Below are 16,636 nucleotides of genomic sequence, written 5' to 3'. Positions count from 1 at the left end.
TTAGGACAATCTCCTCCTCTATCTTGCATTTTGTGGTCAACCCTGTATAAATATTTAACTGGCACTTTGCTCTATCACAACATAATCCCGCGTCTCCAGAGTACCTGCTAGTGCCCAGTGCACTAAAAGGACATGAACTTGACTGACGTTCCTCACTGATATAGCACATCAAGAGCCTGCTCCTGGGATGACAAGTCAACTGCCAGCTGCAGCCTTATTAGGGGCTGTTAACATATCAAAGGGGATCCTGCCAGTTTGAACAGGACTTTCTTCCCAAGGTTAATTTTATTAGTTAATGCATTTTGAATGCTAAAGCTCCTAGTGAGTAAATACAATCTCTCTTCGGTGGCCAGGGACACAGACCAGCAATGTAAGGTCGCTTTCAAAGGGCCTCCTTCCATTTCTACTCCCAGTATCAGCTACCAATTTGCATTAAGCACAGTCTTTCTTCTTCTCACACAGAAGTGCCCAGAGAAGGCTTGAGTAAGTCTAAGTAGGCTACAAAGCTGGAGACACCACTTGCGAGTGATCTATATACTAACCTCCTGCTGTGTCTATATGGTCTAATATACAAACCTCACAATATCTGCTCAGGGTCTACTATCAAGAGAAAAGCCAGGCCACAAAAAGCACAATCAGTTATGATTCCAATTTGCAGGTATATGAATAATCCACCCGTGTCCAAAAAGAAAAGATTTGAGATGAATACAGATGTGGTGGACTGTGGAGGAGCAGAGGTGATTATTTCTGATGTAAAATTTCTCAATTTCCTTCTCCTCAATTTTTCTTTTTTCTTATCCATTTCCATTGATTATTCAGGAAAAAAAAGAAGACAGTAACAAATCTACACTGGTTTGTATATTGTTTTGATAATACCAAATTTGTACTGGTCATTTGCAGTATCTGTCAACTTCAACTTGGCTCTCCTGTCCACAAATGTTTCCTATAAAAATTCATCTTTCTGGGCCTTTTAAAGACGTTACTGTCTTTAATTATTCTAAGAAGTTTGTGGTCTTGGAAACTCTGAAATTTCTTTACATCATTGATTTCACACTGTTTAACATTTCCTTTGTCTTCTTCGGGTTAGGTCACATTTCTTCTTGGTTTCTCTTCCAGCACAGGATCTAATCATCATTTCTTCTTCTGCTGTTTTACTTTTTGCTTGTATAACTACTGCTTCGTTGCATCACCTAAAGCAGCTATTTAAGGCCAGTAAAGCAACTTTTCCATCTTGAAAGATTGGCTCTCTTTGGTCCAAACACATTGGAATGTCCAATAACAAATCCAACTGAAATAATGAGTATTTTCCAGCCTGATTTCAGGACAATTCTGACATCAGACAATTTGACAGCTATCAGCTGCTCCGGAGGACTATGTTCCTCATCAACTTCTTTATGTGAAGTTCCCAGTATAAAAAGTCCATAGTCAAGTACATGTATGTAGGTACCTGTATCCATTTCAATTTCTTTGGTTCCTGAAATTTCACCAAAATCTGTTCCCATCCACCAGGTTACAACAACATCAAGCTGGGTTTCTTCATTCTCCTCTCTTTTTCTCTTTATATCCTTGCTTTTTCTTTTTATCTTTTTTCTTGATTTCCCTGAGCATGAATTTTGGCCATGGTTCCAGTGACACTTCTGCTCTCCTCAATTTTTATAAACATTTTATAACTAGAAAAATAAAATTCTTTCATATTTTCAAAAACAACTTTATTTTCCTTTATTCTCTTCATTCAACATAACTGCTGCTGGCTTTGATTTTTCTAATTTTGCCTAATGGTCTACAGTGAGCATTCTGATACTTAAAAGAAAACCCCAACATTATTTTTAAAAACCATCAAAGCAGGGTCTCCCTGGTGGAGCTGCAGGTTGAGCATAGTGCTGTGGAGTTGTCCGAAGCCTCTACAGCGTGGGTTCTATTCCTGGCCTGCCAGGGAGATTCCCACATGGCACGGCGGACCTCTCCTGTCGCGCCTGCTGCTCCCCTCAGCAGTGCTTTCAGTCTGTCTGCTTGTTCTGTTCCCTGCTCTGTCTCTGGTGAATCCTGTTACCCTCCTGGGCCTCTGGCCTGTACCCCAGCTATTCTATAAATAAAAAAAATAAATCTTTAAAAAAAAATCAAAGCAGTTCTAACATTTTTCATAAAAATACAATTTTTTTCCTGTATTCCTTTCGAATTGCAGCAATTTGAAAAATTCAGAAAAGAAGAAAATATAGGAGCGTCCCCGGTGGTGCAGCAGTTGAGCGCTGGGTTGCGAAGCTGCCCACAGCCTCTACAGCGCCAGTTGGATCCCCAGCCAGCAGGTGAGGGTCCCACATGACAGGCAGACCTCTCCTGCCGCGCCCACTGCTCCCCTCAGCAGTGTACCTCGGTCCTTCCGCCTGTTCTGCTCCCTGCTGGCTCTGGTGAATTCTCTCACCCTCCTGTGCTTCTGACTGTACCCAGTGCTTGTATAAATAAATAAATCTTAAAAAAAAATAAAATAAAACTTTTTTAAAAAAAAGAAAATATAAGTCATCCATAATCTCACCACTAAAAGTAAGTAACAATGGTTTATTAAATTTCCTTCCTGTGTATTTCCTATGGGGATATAGATTGTCACGTGGTTGAGGTAATATTGTATTTACAACCTGTTCTCATGTAACACTGTATGGTTATCATTTTCTGCATGATTAAACATTCTTCCAAAACATTTCTAACAACCATATACTATGACATCGGATGGGCATGCGAAGATGTAATTTCATGGGACATGTAGGTTGGTTTTCTGTACTTCCCTATTATAAACAATACTGTGATGAACATCCTTGTGCATACCTCTCCATGCAGAATCTTTCTTTCTTTGAGACATACCTAGAAATAGAATTATTTACTCCAAGGGCATGATGAGTATATTGAAAACCTCTGTCACATTGCCAAACTGACCTCCCCAAAATGGCTTGCCCATGAAACTCCCTACCTGCTTGAGTCATATTTATTACAAGAGTTACAACTCCTCTGCTAATTCTTTCCAGAGAGAGGGTGATGGAGATGGGTAGGGACAATGAACAAGAAAGGCCTGACTGGCTTGGGAATTCTCTCAATCAAGTTGAGGCAGTTGTAGAACAAATAAGCCCTTTTCTTTGCCCAGACAGAGAGACACATAGAAAGAGCGGGTGGGCAGAGATGAACAAGGTCGGCAACTCTCAGGCTCAAAGTGCAATGAACCAACACAGTTGATAAAAGGAGTGGTGTTGAAGCTCTTCAATTTATTTACTTGCCCCAAAATAGATCAGCTGCTTCTCCCCAATGCCATGTCTTCTTAAGAAACCTAAGTTAACAGCTGCCACCCCTCCGCAAGTGCTCAAGCAGTTCCAATCGGGTGAGACAGCCAATGTGAGAGTCACAACTGGTCACACCAGATAACTCAAAAGGCAGAAAACCTTTGTCAGTACAGAAGTGGGTGTCTTTTGTCTGGGCTCTTGATTTGATTTGATTACAGTAGGCTGCTAGTTCCTCATTCTCATCAAGTTTCACTGAGATGATAAAATTATGAGCAAAAAGATCCTGCATTTTAGTTTCTTTTACGTGGAAGGAGAAGAAAATATAAGTGTAAAGGGAACAGTAGCAGTGCCGTCCAACAAAATCAAAGACAGTAGCTTGATATGGAAGGAATACTGCATGTGCAGGAAGGCCGGCACACCTTGGGTCTTTACGGCTCGAACTGCTCATCCTGTGAAACGGTGCTGCTGAACGATAGACGAGGTTGAGAAAAGCAACACGTTGTTTTCTTTTACTGTCTTAATGAATGAAATCTGAGGGGAGGATTAAAAACCAATCATATGTTATGTTGTCCTGACACATTTGTTTCGAGAAGGTGTAAGGCCCTTTTCCCAAGGTAAAAATCTCCCAGGAGGTCTTTAGTTAAGTCAATACTGGCTGCACTTCGCAAAAGACAATAATAAGACTGTTATTGAAAAATAGCTACTAAGGTCAGGGATCAGGAAAATTCCAGAAATTTCAGTTTAGCTAATGGCCATGAAGCTTATTTGGATGAATCTGTCTTTTAAGGTGAGTGGCCAGCTCCCTCCCACTGAGGTCATAACTTTCATGGGCCTGTGAATTCTAATGCCTTCAGCCCCCTTAGCCTCCATGCTGGCTTTCCTAATGGCCTAATGAAGTAATGGCCGGTATAAACTATGGAAAATTTTCAGTCTGTGATTAAAAACACAGATTTGGCTAAACCTGAAGGCTGCTTCATGTCCTGCCTCTGTGAAATGATAGAAAACAAGCAGGCTTTAGGGCTCGAGGGAAGGGTGGCCACTCTGATTACACTTGGCCCATGAAGATAGATGGGACAATTATTTCTTTTATGTGCGTTTTCAGCTAATTCAGAAAATGTCTACTATTATTCGAGTTAACAAGCTTCAGGCTCATGGGAGGGTTTTCAAAGACCTGGTGAAAGTAGCGGAGAGTTAAGAAATGATAGGAGGAAAATAGAGGGCGTAGCATACAGACGGCTAATTAACATCTCGTAAGACCTTTCACTAAAGCAGCTGGTCTAGTCACATATTCAGAAGATTTGCAGAATTTTTAGAATTGAAAGGGTCTTTAGAGAGCATCTAGCTCAACCCCTCATTTTATGGATGGGAAAACTGAGACTCAGTTAATTGCCCCAGGTCACCGTGGGTTCACCACAGAAGCAGGCTGACAATTCAGTGCACACTGCCTCCCGTCCAAAATTGTTAATTTTGCTCGTAAAATGACAAATTAAGAGTGGTTTCCCAATAGACTAGCATCACACATCTCTATTTCCTTTAAGATTTCTTTTAAAGTATCTAGCCAAAAAAATGTGATTCGGGGAGTTGTTTAGCAATAATATATCTTCCTAGTTGCTACCTCATTGCTACTCTGTAATCCAGAAATATATTTAACATGGCAGCTCTAATCTTCTTAATCTATTTGGGTTGTTTGATTTAACTGTGCTTCTTTTTAAAACAACTAGTCTTTCACAAAAAGCGACATTTTGGGGTGGGTCTTTATGTTGTGGTCCTAAAACACGGATTATGCCGCACTTCCATTATTTCTGTTCCCTTTGCCAAGCAATTCTTTCAAAGTCCCCAGAACTATCTTATTAGCATATTCATGAGACAACTGATTCAGCTATGTTAATTAGCTATTCTACTTTTAAAAATTCCTGAAACTGGCCAAGAGGGGGAGCAGCTAGCTCTGTCACTACCACTTCCTAGTTCTATACCTCAAGCCTAGGATGGTAAATTTGATATTGAACATCTAAAACTAAAGAGTGAATAAAGAGGATTACAGTGCAGTAAAGTAAAAAGGTAAATCCTTAAACTCTAAAGCACAGGTTTTCAAATCTAGGAAACCTGAGTTCTGCAGGGGGTAGGAATGTGTACTAGCAAAGGAAGTGGTACCTCACACCTAACATAAGAGAAGTAGCCTGGGCTCGGAGTTACCACTTTGAATTAACACGGTATGCTTGGTGACAGCAAGAAAAAGAAAAAGAAAAGGGGAAAAAAAAAAAAAAAAAAAGCTCTCCTTGAAAGCTGTTTGATCCAGATGCTAGTTTTGTCGTGTCCCTTGGCAATTTCCTCAGTCCCTGACCACCACTTTTATGACTGCTTAGACAATTCTTTGCACTAAGCACCCCAGACACACTTGGGTTTCTGGGAATTAAGACGGCGCCTATACAATTTCAGTTAACATCTTTTAACACCTTGAGGAGCGTTGGCAAGACCTAAACACCATTCAATCAAACAATCAATAAATCCAGCACCAACTTGAGAATTACCATTTGTCGGATACTAGTCAACTAAGGTTTTACCACATAAAATGATCTAATGGCCTCAGAAAACCCAATTTGGAGAAAATATGCAACATATCCCAGTTACGTTCTGATCTCCAGATCAAGAACATTTTCAGCTTCTACTCCCTCAAACAAAAAAAAAATCTATGCTCACTATTGTCTATGCCATATTTTAATTTGAAGTAAGAGGAAACAAACTGGAGTTTATAATCATATTTTTGTGACCACTTTGGAAACTGATAAAGACACAGCGTTAACACATTTTATTCAATGTGAAGCCTGACAGTGAAGGGCAAGAAAAACTGTTTTTCTGTCTTTTTTAAAAGGACATATGTTAACACTTACTGAGATAAAGTTTCTCTGTATGGCTTTTTAAAAACTACACATTGGAATGATAGGAGTAGCGCTATGAAACCGTGGGGAGCAAGAAGGAGAAAGAATAGCTCAACCAGCAGGCCCACAGGCGAGAAGAGTCACGAATGTGTGTGGGCTCCACCCCAGGAGGAGCATGTCTCACAAGAAATGGGGCAACTTGGAGGAGGTGGCCACGCCATTAAGCTGCCAACAGGACGGACATTACTCAAGAGCAGGATTTATTCCTTCTCATTTCCAGAGTTAGGCCCCCATAGTGGTAATTTTTAAAATATAGCACCTCAAGTTTTCAAAGATAATTATCTGGTTATCCAAGTCTTCTCTTCAAAATAAAAGCACATACCCAGGCTATTGTCGCAAATGCGAACACCATTGTTTTCACTAACCGTAAGAGTAACTAAGAGGGCCTCCCTGGTGGCGCAAGGGGTTAAGCACTGCACTATGAAGCAGTTCGCAGCCTCTGCAGCAAGAGTTCGATCCCCAGTTGGCCAGGGAGCAACCCACATGGCGAAGCAGACCTCTCCTGTCTCTCCCACTGCTCCCCTCAGCAGTGTGTTTTAGTCAGTCTGACTGTTCTGTTCCCCACTCTGTCTCTGGTGGGTCTTCTCACCTCCCCCATATCTCTGGCCTGTATCCCAGCTCTTGTATGCATAAATAAATAAATCTTTAAAAAAAAATAAGAGAGGTAGAGGTGGTATAGTGATAGATTTTGCCAGTAACATCATCCTCATGCAGTTATTAAACTCTTTACAGCTAGAGCACGTGTGTTGGTGGCTTGAGAACATAAACAGGATAGATAGATACAGAAGCTCTTTTATCCATCCAAGGAAATGAAATTAAGGCTACACACAATTTTGCATCCAGAGTGTTGGGGAAAAACGGGTAAGAATAACTGATATGCTGGACAGAAAAAAAATTGTTCAACAACATTACAAATTAAATATGCTTTTGTGGTCTAGCCTGGGAACCTAACTAACACTTATTAAATCAGTTATAAGTTTCAAATAACAAATCTCAAAGCCAACATTTGAAATACAACCTGTTCTTTAGCTGGGGACTGCCTTATCAGCTATATCAAATCTAATTTAGTTCAACTTCTCACCATGGTAACAAGCCCTTTGCAGAAATACTCAAAGACATTTCACATCTCGAAAATTTGCCTTGTACTTCTTCACCACACATAATGTCAAGAAAAGCATGCTTCAAAGGTACTATGTAATTAGAATGGCCTTTAAAACAGGCACAAAGGAAATCATTCCTATTAAAATTAAATCCACTTCATGACAATCTTCAAACTGAGTGAACGGTGCCAGAGAATCCTGAGGTGTTCTGGACCCCATACTCGAGTTGCTAAAGTCTGTTATTGCTAACATTGCTTCAGATATGATGGAAGTGTCTGTCGTTTGGTTCATCTTGGCAATTTCCTCACTATTTAAAGCAAGTATGCATGTGAGAATCCTGTTTGGCACAGGGGACTGAAATGGGTTTGGTTGTGGCTTTGCACAGACAAAGCCAGAGCACTAGCAAAAACCGGGCCAGGGATGGAACCCAGTTAGTTTACTGAAAACGACAGTCTAGTAGCTGCTTCTGGGTCACTGCTTTGATCCTGTCTGTGGTCTACAGAGCTTCTAGGAATTCTAGCTGTCTTTGGGGGGACCCATTTTGAAATTTAATTTGAAGTCCAGCATCTGCAGAATCTCTATGGTTATTTTGACTAAGTTCTCAGATGCCTGTTTTTTATTAGGAGTTTTTTTTTAGTGACTTGCGTCAACAACACTAGTCTGTGTTCACCCAAGAAATTATATGAAACCATTTAAATTAAACGACTTTCATCTATTTTTTGGCTCCCTGTGACCATGTTTCCATAATGCCTACCATGCAGATTCTAGGGCATCCGGGACGATTCTAGCAATAAAGCTGTAGGGCTAACTTGGCCCCAGGCTCCAACAAGAGCATCATCTTGGGAGGAAACTTGAGCACAGGGAGAACAGAGGCGCTCTGAAAAAGCAGACTTTACTGTCAGCCCTTCAGTGTGAATGGAGGAGGGGTAAAAGAAATTCAAGAAGGCAAATATCTATGCTTCCTTGGACCAATGTTCCAATACATACCATCAAACTTCTTGTAACGGGAGGCGAAGACTGCTTGCAAATGATTGCACTGCTCGGTGACCACACTTTTGAAATCATCTTTACTTTGCAGGCTGTACTTCTCTTCCATCTCTTGAGAGCAGCAGGTATAACCCTGGGAACAGATCTTCAAATGATCACCTGGAAGACAAAATGCAGGAAAATCAATCTCCATCATCATTCATCGAATCCAAGAGGGGAAAGTATGATTTAAGCCAACACTGTGTTTTATTTCTGTCTATAAGGTTCCTGCAAAGGCCTAGGCATAACACATAGGTCCACAGAACTAAAGACATGTATTCTCTCATTGGAAAAATAAACTAATAAAGCCACCTCCAAAGACAAGGTCTACAGTCAGGAAGATTGTTCCACCATGGAAAATCAGTGTGGCCAGCAAAGAAATATCACTTGGTATCAACCCAAGTGTCTCTTATAAATTCTTTGAGTCTATGCTAACTACTGCACACCTCATGCAAATGAGTTTTTCTGTCTTTGAGAAGGTACCCTTAATAAAGAATGATTGGTCCAATGTCAGGTAACCACCAAAAACTGAGCAAATCTATGAGTAACAACAGTTATTCTGTGGGAAAGCAAAGTGAAACAATGGGGTTTCATGCTGGGTAATAGGAATCCGTAAGTCACAAAGGTGGTATGTTTGACACGGCCTTAATCTTAATATATTTTTCTCCCCTAGCATCTTCTGTGCAGATAAACCTCATGCCTCTGTACTAATGGCATCCAGTAAATGTCCTCTTCGCTGTGACCCAAAGAGTCAAGGGAAATGTAAAGGTCCTATCCATCCACAGCAGCTCAGCCCACAAAACACCTCCCCCCGCCCTAAACCAACCACATTTTGCATGTGGTTTGGAGGTGAGGGTTTCTATAAATCCCAAAGTTCACCCCTTCCCTATTCCTCCTGTCACAGAATAAAAGTTGTACTTTAACGAGATCACAACACACTCTCTCTCTCTCATAATTGGCCGAGATAGGGTGCCATTGGAAAACAAACCCCACTAATTATTATCAGTTAGTCCATCTGTTAGAGATTGGTATGGTATAGATACCCTAGCATAATTTTGTACAAATGTTTATAAGGATTCACTTTCACTGTTCCTCCTGTTATTGCTGTCCATATTCCACACAAGACAAAAGGGATCTGAAAAGAATCAAAAGCTCTGGAACTCAGGAATGAGTATATTGAAGACATATGAACCTCTCCGTGGTTAAGCATGTACAATAAATACATGGATGGAGAATGCCAAGCCCATCTTCCTAACAACATTAATGGGACAACAGCCATGAGAAGTGAAATGAGCCATACCTGGCCATTTGCTGCACACTGAGTGCTCAGAGGAAAGATGTCTTGGCCTACTATATTTTCCCAAATAGCTTTGGGAGCAGTGGATTTCAGGTAAGACTGCGTCGCCCATTTGTTTCACTATCATTAGGACTGTCCACTGCACATATGCAGACAATTACTTAAGCATATATATTCCTGATTATTCTTCCTTCCTGGCAATTAAAAAGTAGGGAGAGCCTGACTGCCAGCCAAAAGAGATATGTGGCATTAAGGGACTATGTAAGGAAGGGCGAAAGGAAACAATCCTCTCTTGGCATTTTTTAGAACCTGGGTTAACAAGTCATATTAACCAAACAAAAGGGGGGAGAAAAATCAGAGAAAAGGGTTGTATAACAGTTTCGAGCTGTAAAATTGCAGAGTATCTTACATACCGTCAGTGAAAGCAGGTTGCTGAGGCTCAGTTTAACGGAAATACCTTTGCAACAACCAAACACAAAACTCGCTCTTCACTGGCTTAACAAGATCACAGCAGGTCATGGGCACTGAAACATGTATTTATAGACAGATGCATTTGTCTCCAGGTTTTAGGATTGAGGATTTCTCCCAAGCACATCTTAATGGAGAAAATAATACGAAGGACCCCACTAAGCACAAGCTTGCAGTAGCTATAATACATAGTACATACCATATTCATACCCCCTAGAACATCAGAATCCTCGGAATGACAAGACATACAGACTACTTTAAGTGAATTATAATAAGGGAGTTGCTACTTTTGAAGATTATCATGGGCGAAATTTTGTCGCAGGCTGGCTTTCAGGCCTGGAGAAGGTTCCATTGTGTTCCACACATTGCCTCTCCAAGGCAAAAGGACATGAGCTGAACATCATCTATGTTTTTCCTTTACCAGATCTTCACCAGGTTCATACATACCATCAAACAAAAGGGTCACTTATTGGATCCAAACAAAATAAGCTTCTTAGTCTGCGGAAAGCACCCAGGGCTCAGGCACATACACATACACACATAAAGCCAGAAAATTCGAAGAGACAACAGGAAAAAATTTTGTGCATTTAAGAAGGTACTACATGTTGAGACATTTAAATTTACCCACAGGAATTTTACACGGTGGAGTAAGGGCAATACCAGTTTTCGCTGGCACATGAAAAAGGTTGAGAAAGGCTCAGTAGTCCGTCCATTTCATGCCCACCAGCCACCCTCAGCAAGGCCTCATGGGAACCTGCTTATACCTGAACGCTGGGCTACGTCTTTGTCTGGGTAATGCCTAATAAAAAAGGACAAAGAGTCTGCTTTCACTTTAGAGCTACCTTTCCAGGAAGACATTACCTCGTGATAAAAGGCTGGACTTGGGAAGAGGAACAATGAGGTAGGCCTTGGCTAATGTGTTCGCTGCCTTCGCTGCCGAGCGGTCCTCCCAGCCACGCAAACGAGCCCCTCCAGGCTGCCACTTCTGCCCACGTAGTCTCAAACACACCACTTATTCTACCTGCGTTTCTAAAAATCATTCGTTGAAAATGTAATTTGACATTCTTGCCCAAAGCCCTGGCTGAGACACATGCTGCCCAAGACATATTTGTAAATTTAAGCGCAAGCCATGATTAAGGCTACTGGGGATTTGGTGCCACAAGCCATTTCTGCCACTGAGAAGACCAGAGGAAAAGGGAACCCTTCTCAGTGCGGGTGAGAGCAGAATGAGAGCTCCATACTCTAAGAACTTGAGCAGCCTCCTGGATTTTTAAAACGTGAATATTTCTTTTTTTCAATAGTGTAGTTTTTTAAGGTTTATTTATTTAATCATATAAGAACGGGGGTACAGGCCAGCAGTGCGGGGTGGGAGGTGAAAGGATTCACCGGAGACAGAGCAGGGAGCAGAACAGGCAGATCCACTGAAACACACTGCTGAGGGGAGCAGCAGGCGAGCCAGGAGAGGTCTGTTGCGCCATGTGGGCAGCACCCTGGCTGGGGATCGAACTCGTGCTGCCGCGGCTGTGGATTATTTCATAGGTTGCATCTTAACCCTGCGCAACCAGGGAGACCCAAAACGTGACTATTTCTGCTTGAAACAGCTGAAATGGTTTCTATTAAAAGCCAGAGTTCGCGTATTTGAAAAACATTGTTTTGTCTGTTTAAGGCTGCTTCTAAAATGTTGTGACTGAAAGAGAAGTGCCTTTTCTTTCTGGAGATCTCCTTTCTACACCTGGGATCCTGTATACTTCTCATTTCAGTAAGATGTCTCGAAGTTTTCTTTAGGTTGCAAGTTGGGTACAGGGACAGAGGACCCCAATAAGGGATGGGCAGACACACTGTGGGGGTGGCACTGGGCACACGCCGAGGTGATGCTGCCACAGAGCCTTTCTTAAGAAGCACCACTTGAAAGGCTTAAGCAATGGAGCCACAGAGCAGCAGGAAATCGCAGTGGAGCAGCTAATGCCATCACTCAAGTGAACAGTTGGTTGGGAGCCGCAACTATCATTTGCCTCCTCCATTTCTCTAACCCACCTCCTGCCTGCCTGACCCACTTCCAGAGCTTCCCCCCCTATATCTCTTCTAGTCCCTTCCAGCACTCCTGGCCGCTTTCCACTCTTTTTACTCTCCCTACATTGTTCTTTCTTCCTCCCACTCCCCCCTCTTTAACTGAGCATATTCTGACACCAAAGGATTTTTTTTTATTTGTTGTACTTGTTGAGAGTTCCCTGTTCTTAATTTAAAAAGCAGGTGAATTGAATGCTTTATGGTTTTCTAAGGAAGCACCTAAATTAAGTTGCTTTTTGTACATGGCCCTTGATTAGTTTTTTTCTTTGTGGGTCAGTGGCCTTCAAAAGAAAAAAGGTCCCCTTGCCCTGTCCTAGGAGGCTTGGAGGAGAGTCAATGAAGCATGCTTTTAAAGCTTAACTCTATGGCATTAAAAAAAAAAATCACTCGAAAGAGCCAAACTTTTTTCAATCACACCAGCTCTATGTAATTTCTCTTTAGTTTAATATCAATGCCCTAGTTTTCAAAGCTAAACAAAGACAATCACAATAAATTACGACTCAGTCCTGCCAGAGTGTGTATTGGTTCTTCCTCTTCTTCTTTTTTTTTTGAAGTACTTCAAATCAGCAGTTAAAGAAGTGGGCACTGAATATGAGGAAGCTATTCCTATTTTAACAGGTTCCACAGTGAACAATCTGGGGAACTGTGCTTCCTCACTTTAGCTCATTTTTACTCACTTACCAAATGCTGCTCAGAGATACAAGTGGGGTGCAGCTAAATGCCTGCTTCTTTTCAGTTGCCCATAATCCACCTTCTTTCCATATAAAATGTTATAAATGGTGGTTAGATCCTCAGACCCGCCCTCAGCTTGTTTACTACCAAGCTTGACTATTTTTAACTGTATCTTACGACTATTTTCTATGTTTCTCTCAGACAATTCATTTTGAACTCCAACTACATACCTCAAAAAGTCTCTCAGATTCTCACACACTAGGGGGGGACAGCAGGGATGGAGGAATACTTGTGGTTACCACTGAGATGTTAGCTTTCTGTGACTCTGGTAGATAAAGTGATTTTCCCCCCTCAGTTTCCCACTTGGTGGAAACAGCAGCTGGAAACCTTCAGGGGACAAAGTGCACCAGTGGCGTTGGTTAAGCAGATACACTCTGCACCCCAGCTGATTGTGTGTGAAAAGCAGCCATGCCTTTAGTAAATAATAGACACACTTAGCTCTTTAAGAGAGGACTTTAGGAAGTGAATACTAAAGGTTGCAGATACTTAACACTCTGGTTCTTTCATTCTGCACTGCTAATGGCAGCCGGGCAGTGAGAAGAGCCATCTGGGAGTCAGGAGTATGGGCCAGAGACCCTGCTCTACAGGACTCGATGCAGGTAGGCTCTTGGGAAAGTCACTTACCCATTAGAGCCTAAAAATACCCTTTGTAAACAAGGAAGCATTATTTCAAACAGTGAGACTGCACAACGAAGACAGAAATGAAGGACATGGATTATACTGAGGAGTCACAGAAGTTCTCCATGAGAAGACCACTAGGTGAGGGAGTGGGAGGGGCCAGGAGAGCAGTGCCTTCTCCTTCTGGCCTTTCTTCTTGGACTCTGATTTTAGGGGAGGAAAGAGCAGACCAATTAGTTGTGAGAGTGTGGACAAATGGCGGCTTACTGATGACAACCAGGCACAGACATCTCAAGGGCCATGAAAAGCAAAGCTTTGGGGTTCTAACAAGACATGCTGATGATATATAATGTGGTGTCGGGGATGGGATCCTGGATCAAAAAAAGACATTAGGAGAGCAGTAAGGAAATCACATGAAAACTAGCATGTGGGTGTTCACAGCATTATCAATCGTAGACAACTATCCATCAACAGGTGGGACAAACAAAAAGTGGCATGACCATACGATTGAGTTATTATTCAGCCATAAGAAGGAATGAGGTTGTGCTATGTGTTACATGACTGAACTGCATAGACACTATACTAACTGAAGGAGCCAGTGCCAAAATTCCATATTACTACTGTATGATGCATTTACGTGAAATGTCCAGCATATCTAGGATGTAAACACAAGGTGGATTGCTTAGGGCTGGGGGTGTGTGGAAAGTTTGGGGGGTGCTACTGCTAACAGGTGTGGGATTTCTTTCCAGGATGATGAAAATGTTCTAAAATGGATTCTGGTGATAGATGCCCAATTCCATGAGTATTAACAGCCAACATCCACTTTAAATTGTTTGGTATCTCTCCATTAATGGATTATTTCCACTAAACAGTCAAAAAACTGAGCAAATCAGTATAAGGTATGGACTTTAGTTAATAAAGAAGGCTGAGTATCAGTTCAGCAACTGGGGCAATATGCCCCATTAAGGCAGGATGTTGAAGAACAGGGAAAACTGGGTGTGAGGTATAGGAAAACTGTTCTACCTTTTCAAGGTCTATAAATCTTAACCTCTTCTAAGATAAACAGTAGTTTGTGTTTTTTTTTAAAGCATGCTTTGGTTTTCAAAGTGAAAATGATAAATGTGTGTGTGAAGAAGACTTACATTAGGCTTAAAAAAAAAGTACTTGATGTAATTCTAAGATTGGGGAGCTACATTAAGCTATTATTTGCTGGGGTGATTTTCCTAATCCCTCAATTGCTACCTTACTCTTTTTCTAATTTTTATTTGTTCTGAAAGTAAAACAATTCCTTGCTGTTGATCTAAAGAGTTACTGAAATCATTTTTGTTCCCTTTCTAGACCCAAATTCATGTCGCCACAGACTGAGCTAAAATGTAGGTCCCTGTGTAACTCCAGCCCCTCCAAGCTACCTAAGAACCCCAGGAGGGACATACAATGCTCTGCTTCATGGGGACAAAAACCCAAAATCTCTAAAGGTTTTTAATAATCCCAGGGGGACGGGGAACATATACATTAATTCACAGCCCCCCCCTTACAAAAAGGAGTTAAATTACTGCATATAATATGCTATATGCATTGAAAGCCTGAAGTCATTTGACCTAAACCTTAATAATAAAGCAAATAAATTACAGTCATTATGCAGATGTATGATTTGAGATCACCTACCAATCAGTAGGAGAAATGCAGCTAGTTAGCATTTTGCAAAACCTTGCCAAAATATAGCTCTGGAGGGCTTAAGACTGCCAATTATTTTTAGGTCCACTAACCCTGCAAGGTAGGATGGAGGAGGCCAATCAGAAACATACATTTTGAAAATCAGTTTTATTATTATGTTTTTCTAAGAATACTTTTACGCAGTGTAGTTAAAAGTTAGGGTTGCTACTTTGAAAGTACATACTTCGTTTCAGTAAGCTTGCAAGAGCTTTAAAATCCATTCCAGATAAAAATCAAGCAGGACTTTTTATTGCTTTTTCAAAATGATAAGCAAATGAAGAACCAAAGGTTTTATCTGACAATCTCAGAACTCCATTTTAACTGGGCCAAAGGTTTACTAAAGTAGGAACCATCAACCTCAGCCAGGGACTGGCCTGAAATGCACCCTTTGACTTTACATTACCATCACTTTAGAGCAGCTGCAGCTACTTCGCACAACCATGATATGATGTCCATGCCTCATCAGGAATAATAACTGGAGATTAACCCCCAAGTCCTCAGCAATTCTGAAAATCCAATAAATACCACCCAAGCAGTCAGTGTTAATAAAAGGCTCACAGAAATGAAATGGGGGCCTCACCAGTGACGCAGTGGTTAAGAGCTGTGCTGTGAAGCTGCCTGCAGCCTCTGCAGCATCGGTTCGATCCCCGGCCACTGGCAAGGGTCCCACATGGCTTGCAGACCTCTCCTCAGCAGTGTACTTCGGTCCTTCTGCCTGTTCTGCTCCCCGCTCTGGCTCTGGTGAGTTCTCTCTCACCTTCCCGTGCTTCGACTGTACCCAGTGCTTAAATAAATAAATATAATCTTTTTTACAAAAAGGAAATGAAATGGGAGCTCTTGGCATGGTAGGCCAGAGGCAGGCAGAAAAAGATGGAGAAATTACTCGCTTTACACTAACCAAGGAGATCTGTTTTTGTCAAGGATTTGGCTGCATGTACCTTCCTAGCATCATTTGAGAGCTTCTCTAAAATACTGATTTCCAATTTTCACTCGGCTCTTAATTGGACAGAATGTCTGGGAATAAATAAGTGGTTCCAAATGCTTCCGTGGGTTTCGGAAACACAAATGAATTGAAGGCACCATGTGTGAATTTCCTTTAAGAGGAAAAAAAAATAGAGATCTTGAGGGTGTTTATTGCAAAATGCTATGAAATTAAGATTTCTGAAATTCTTCACAGTCTTTCTTGTTTTTATTGTGAATGTTTTTCATGCTCCCTTTCTCCTCCATCTCTAAAGTTTTGTTATTATAGAGGAAGCGATGAGAGGCTTTAGAGACTGATTCTCCAGACTGATGGTCTGTGACATCATCAATTATCTAGTCAGCTATGACTAGAAGGCGGCCTGAGGAGGAACCACCAGAGGCTAGAACATGTCTTCCTTTGGTGTCCAACAGTACTTTGGGAACCTGCATACCCAT

The 16,636-nt window shown here is 41.4% G+C and overlaps 1 protein-coding gene and 1 pseudogene across 2 annotated transcripts in view; both read right to left on the bottom strand.

The window, feature by feature from the left end:
- GPC4 (glypican 4) overlaps nt 1–16,636 on the bottom strand; it is a 93,948-nt gene that overhangs the window by 26,332 nt on the left and 50,980 nt on the right. For both annotated transcript variants that reach the window (XM_037511920.2, XM_037511921.2), the window contains exon 2: nt 8,287–8,445. In XM_037511920.2, the coding sequence (XP_037367817.1) occupies nt 8,287–8,445 (159 nt within the window). The remainder of the gene's footprint in view (nt 1–8,286; nt 8,446–16,636) is intronic.
- On the bottom strand, nt 891–7,590 carry LOC119245886 (protein FRG1-like; annotated as a pseudogene).

Source organism: Talpa occidentalis, unplaced genomic scaffold, assembly GCF_014898055.3.
Source record: "Talpa occidentalis isolate TD23 unplaced genomic scaffold, MPIMG_talOcc4v2.1 talOcc4.15, whole genome shotgun sequence".
Lineage (NCBI taxonomy): Eukaryota > Metazoa > Chordata > Mammalia > Eulipotyphla > Talpidae > Talpa > Talpa occidentalis.
This window is presented reverse-complemented; position numbering and strand designations above follow the sequence as displayed.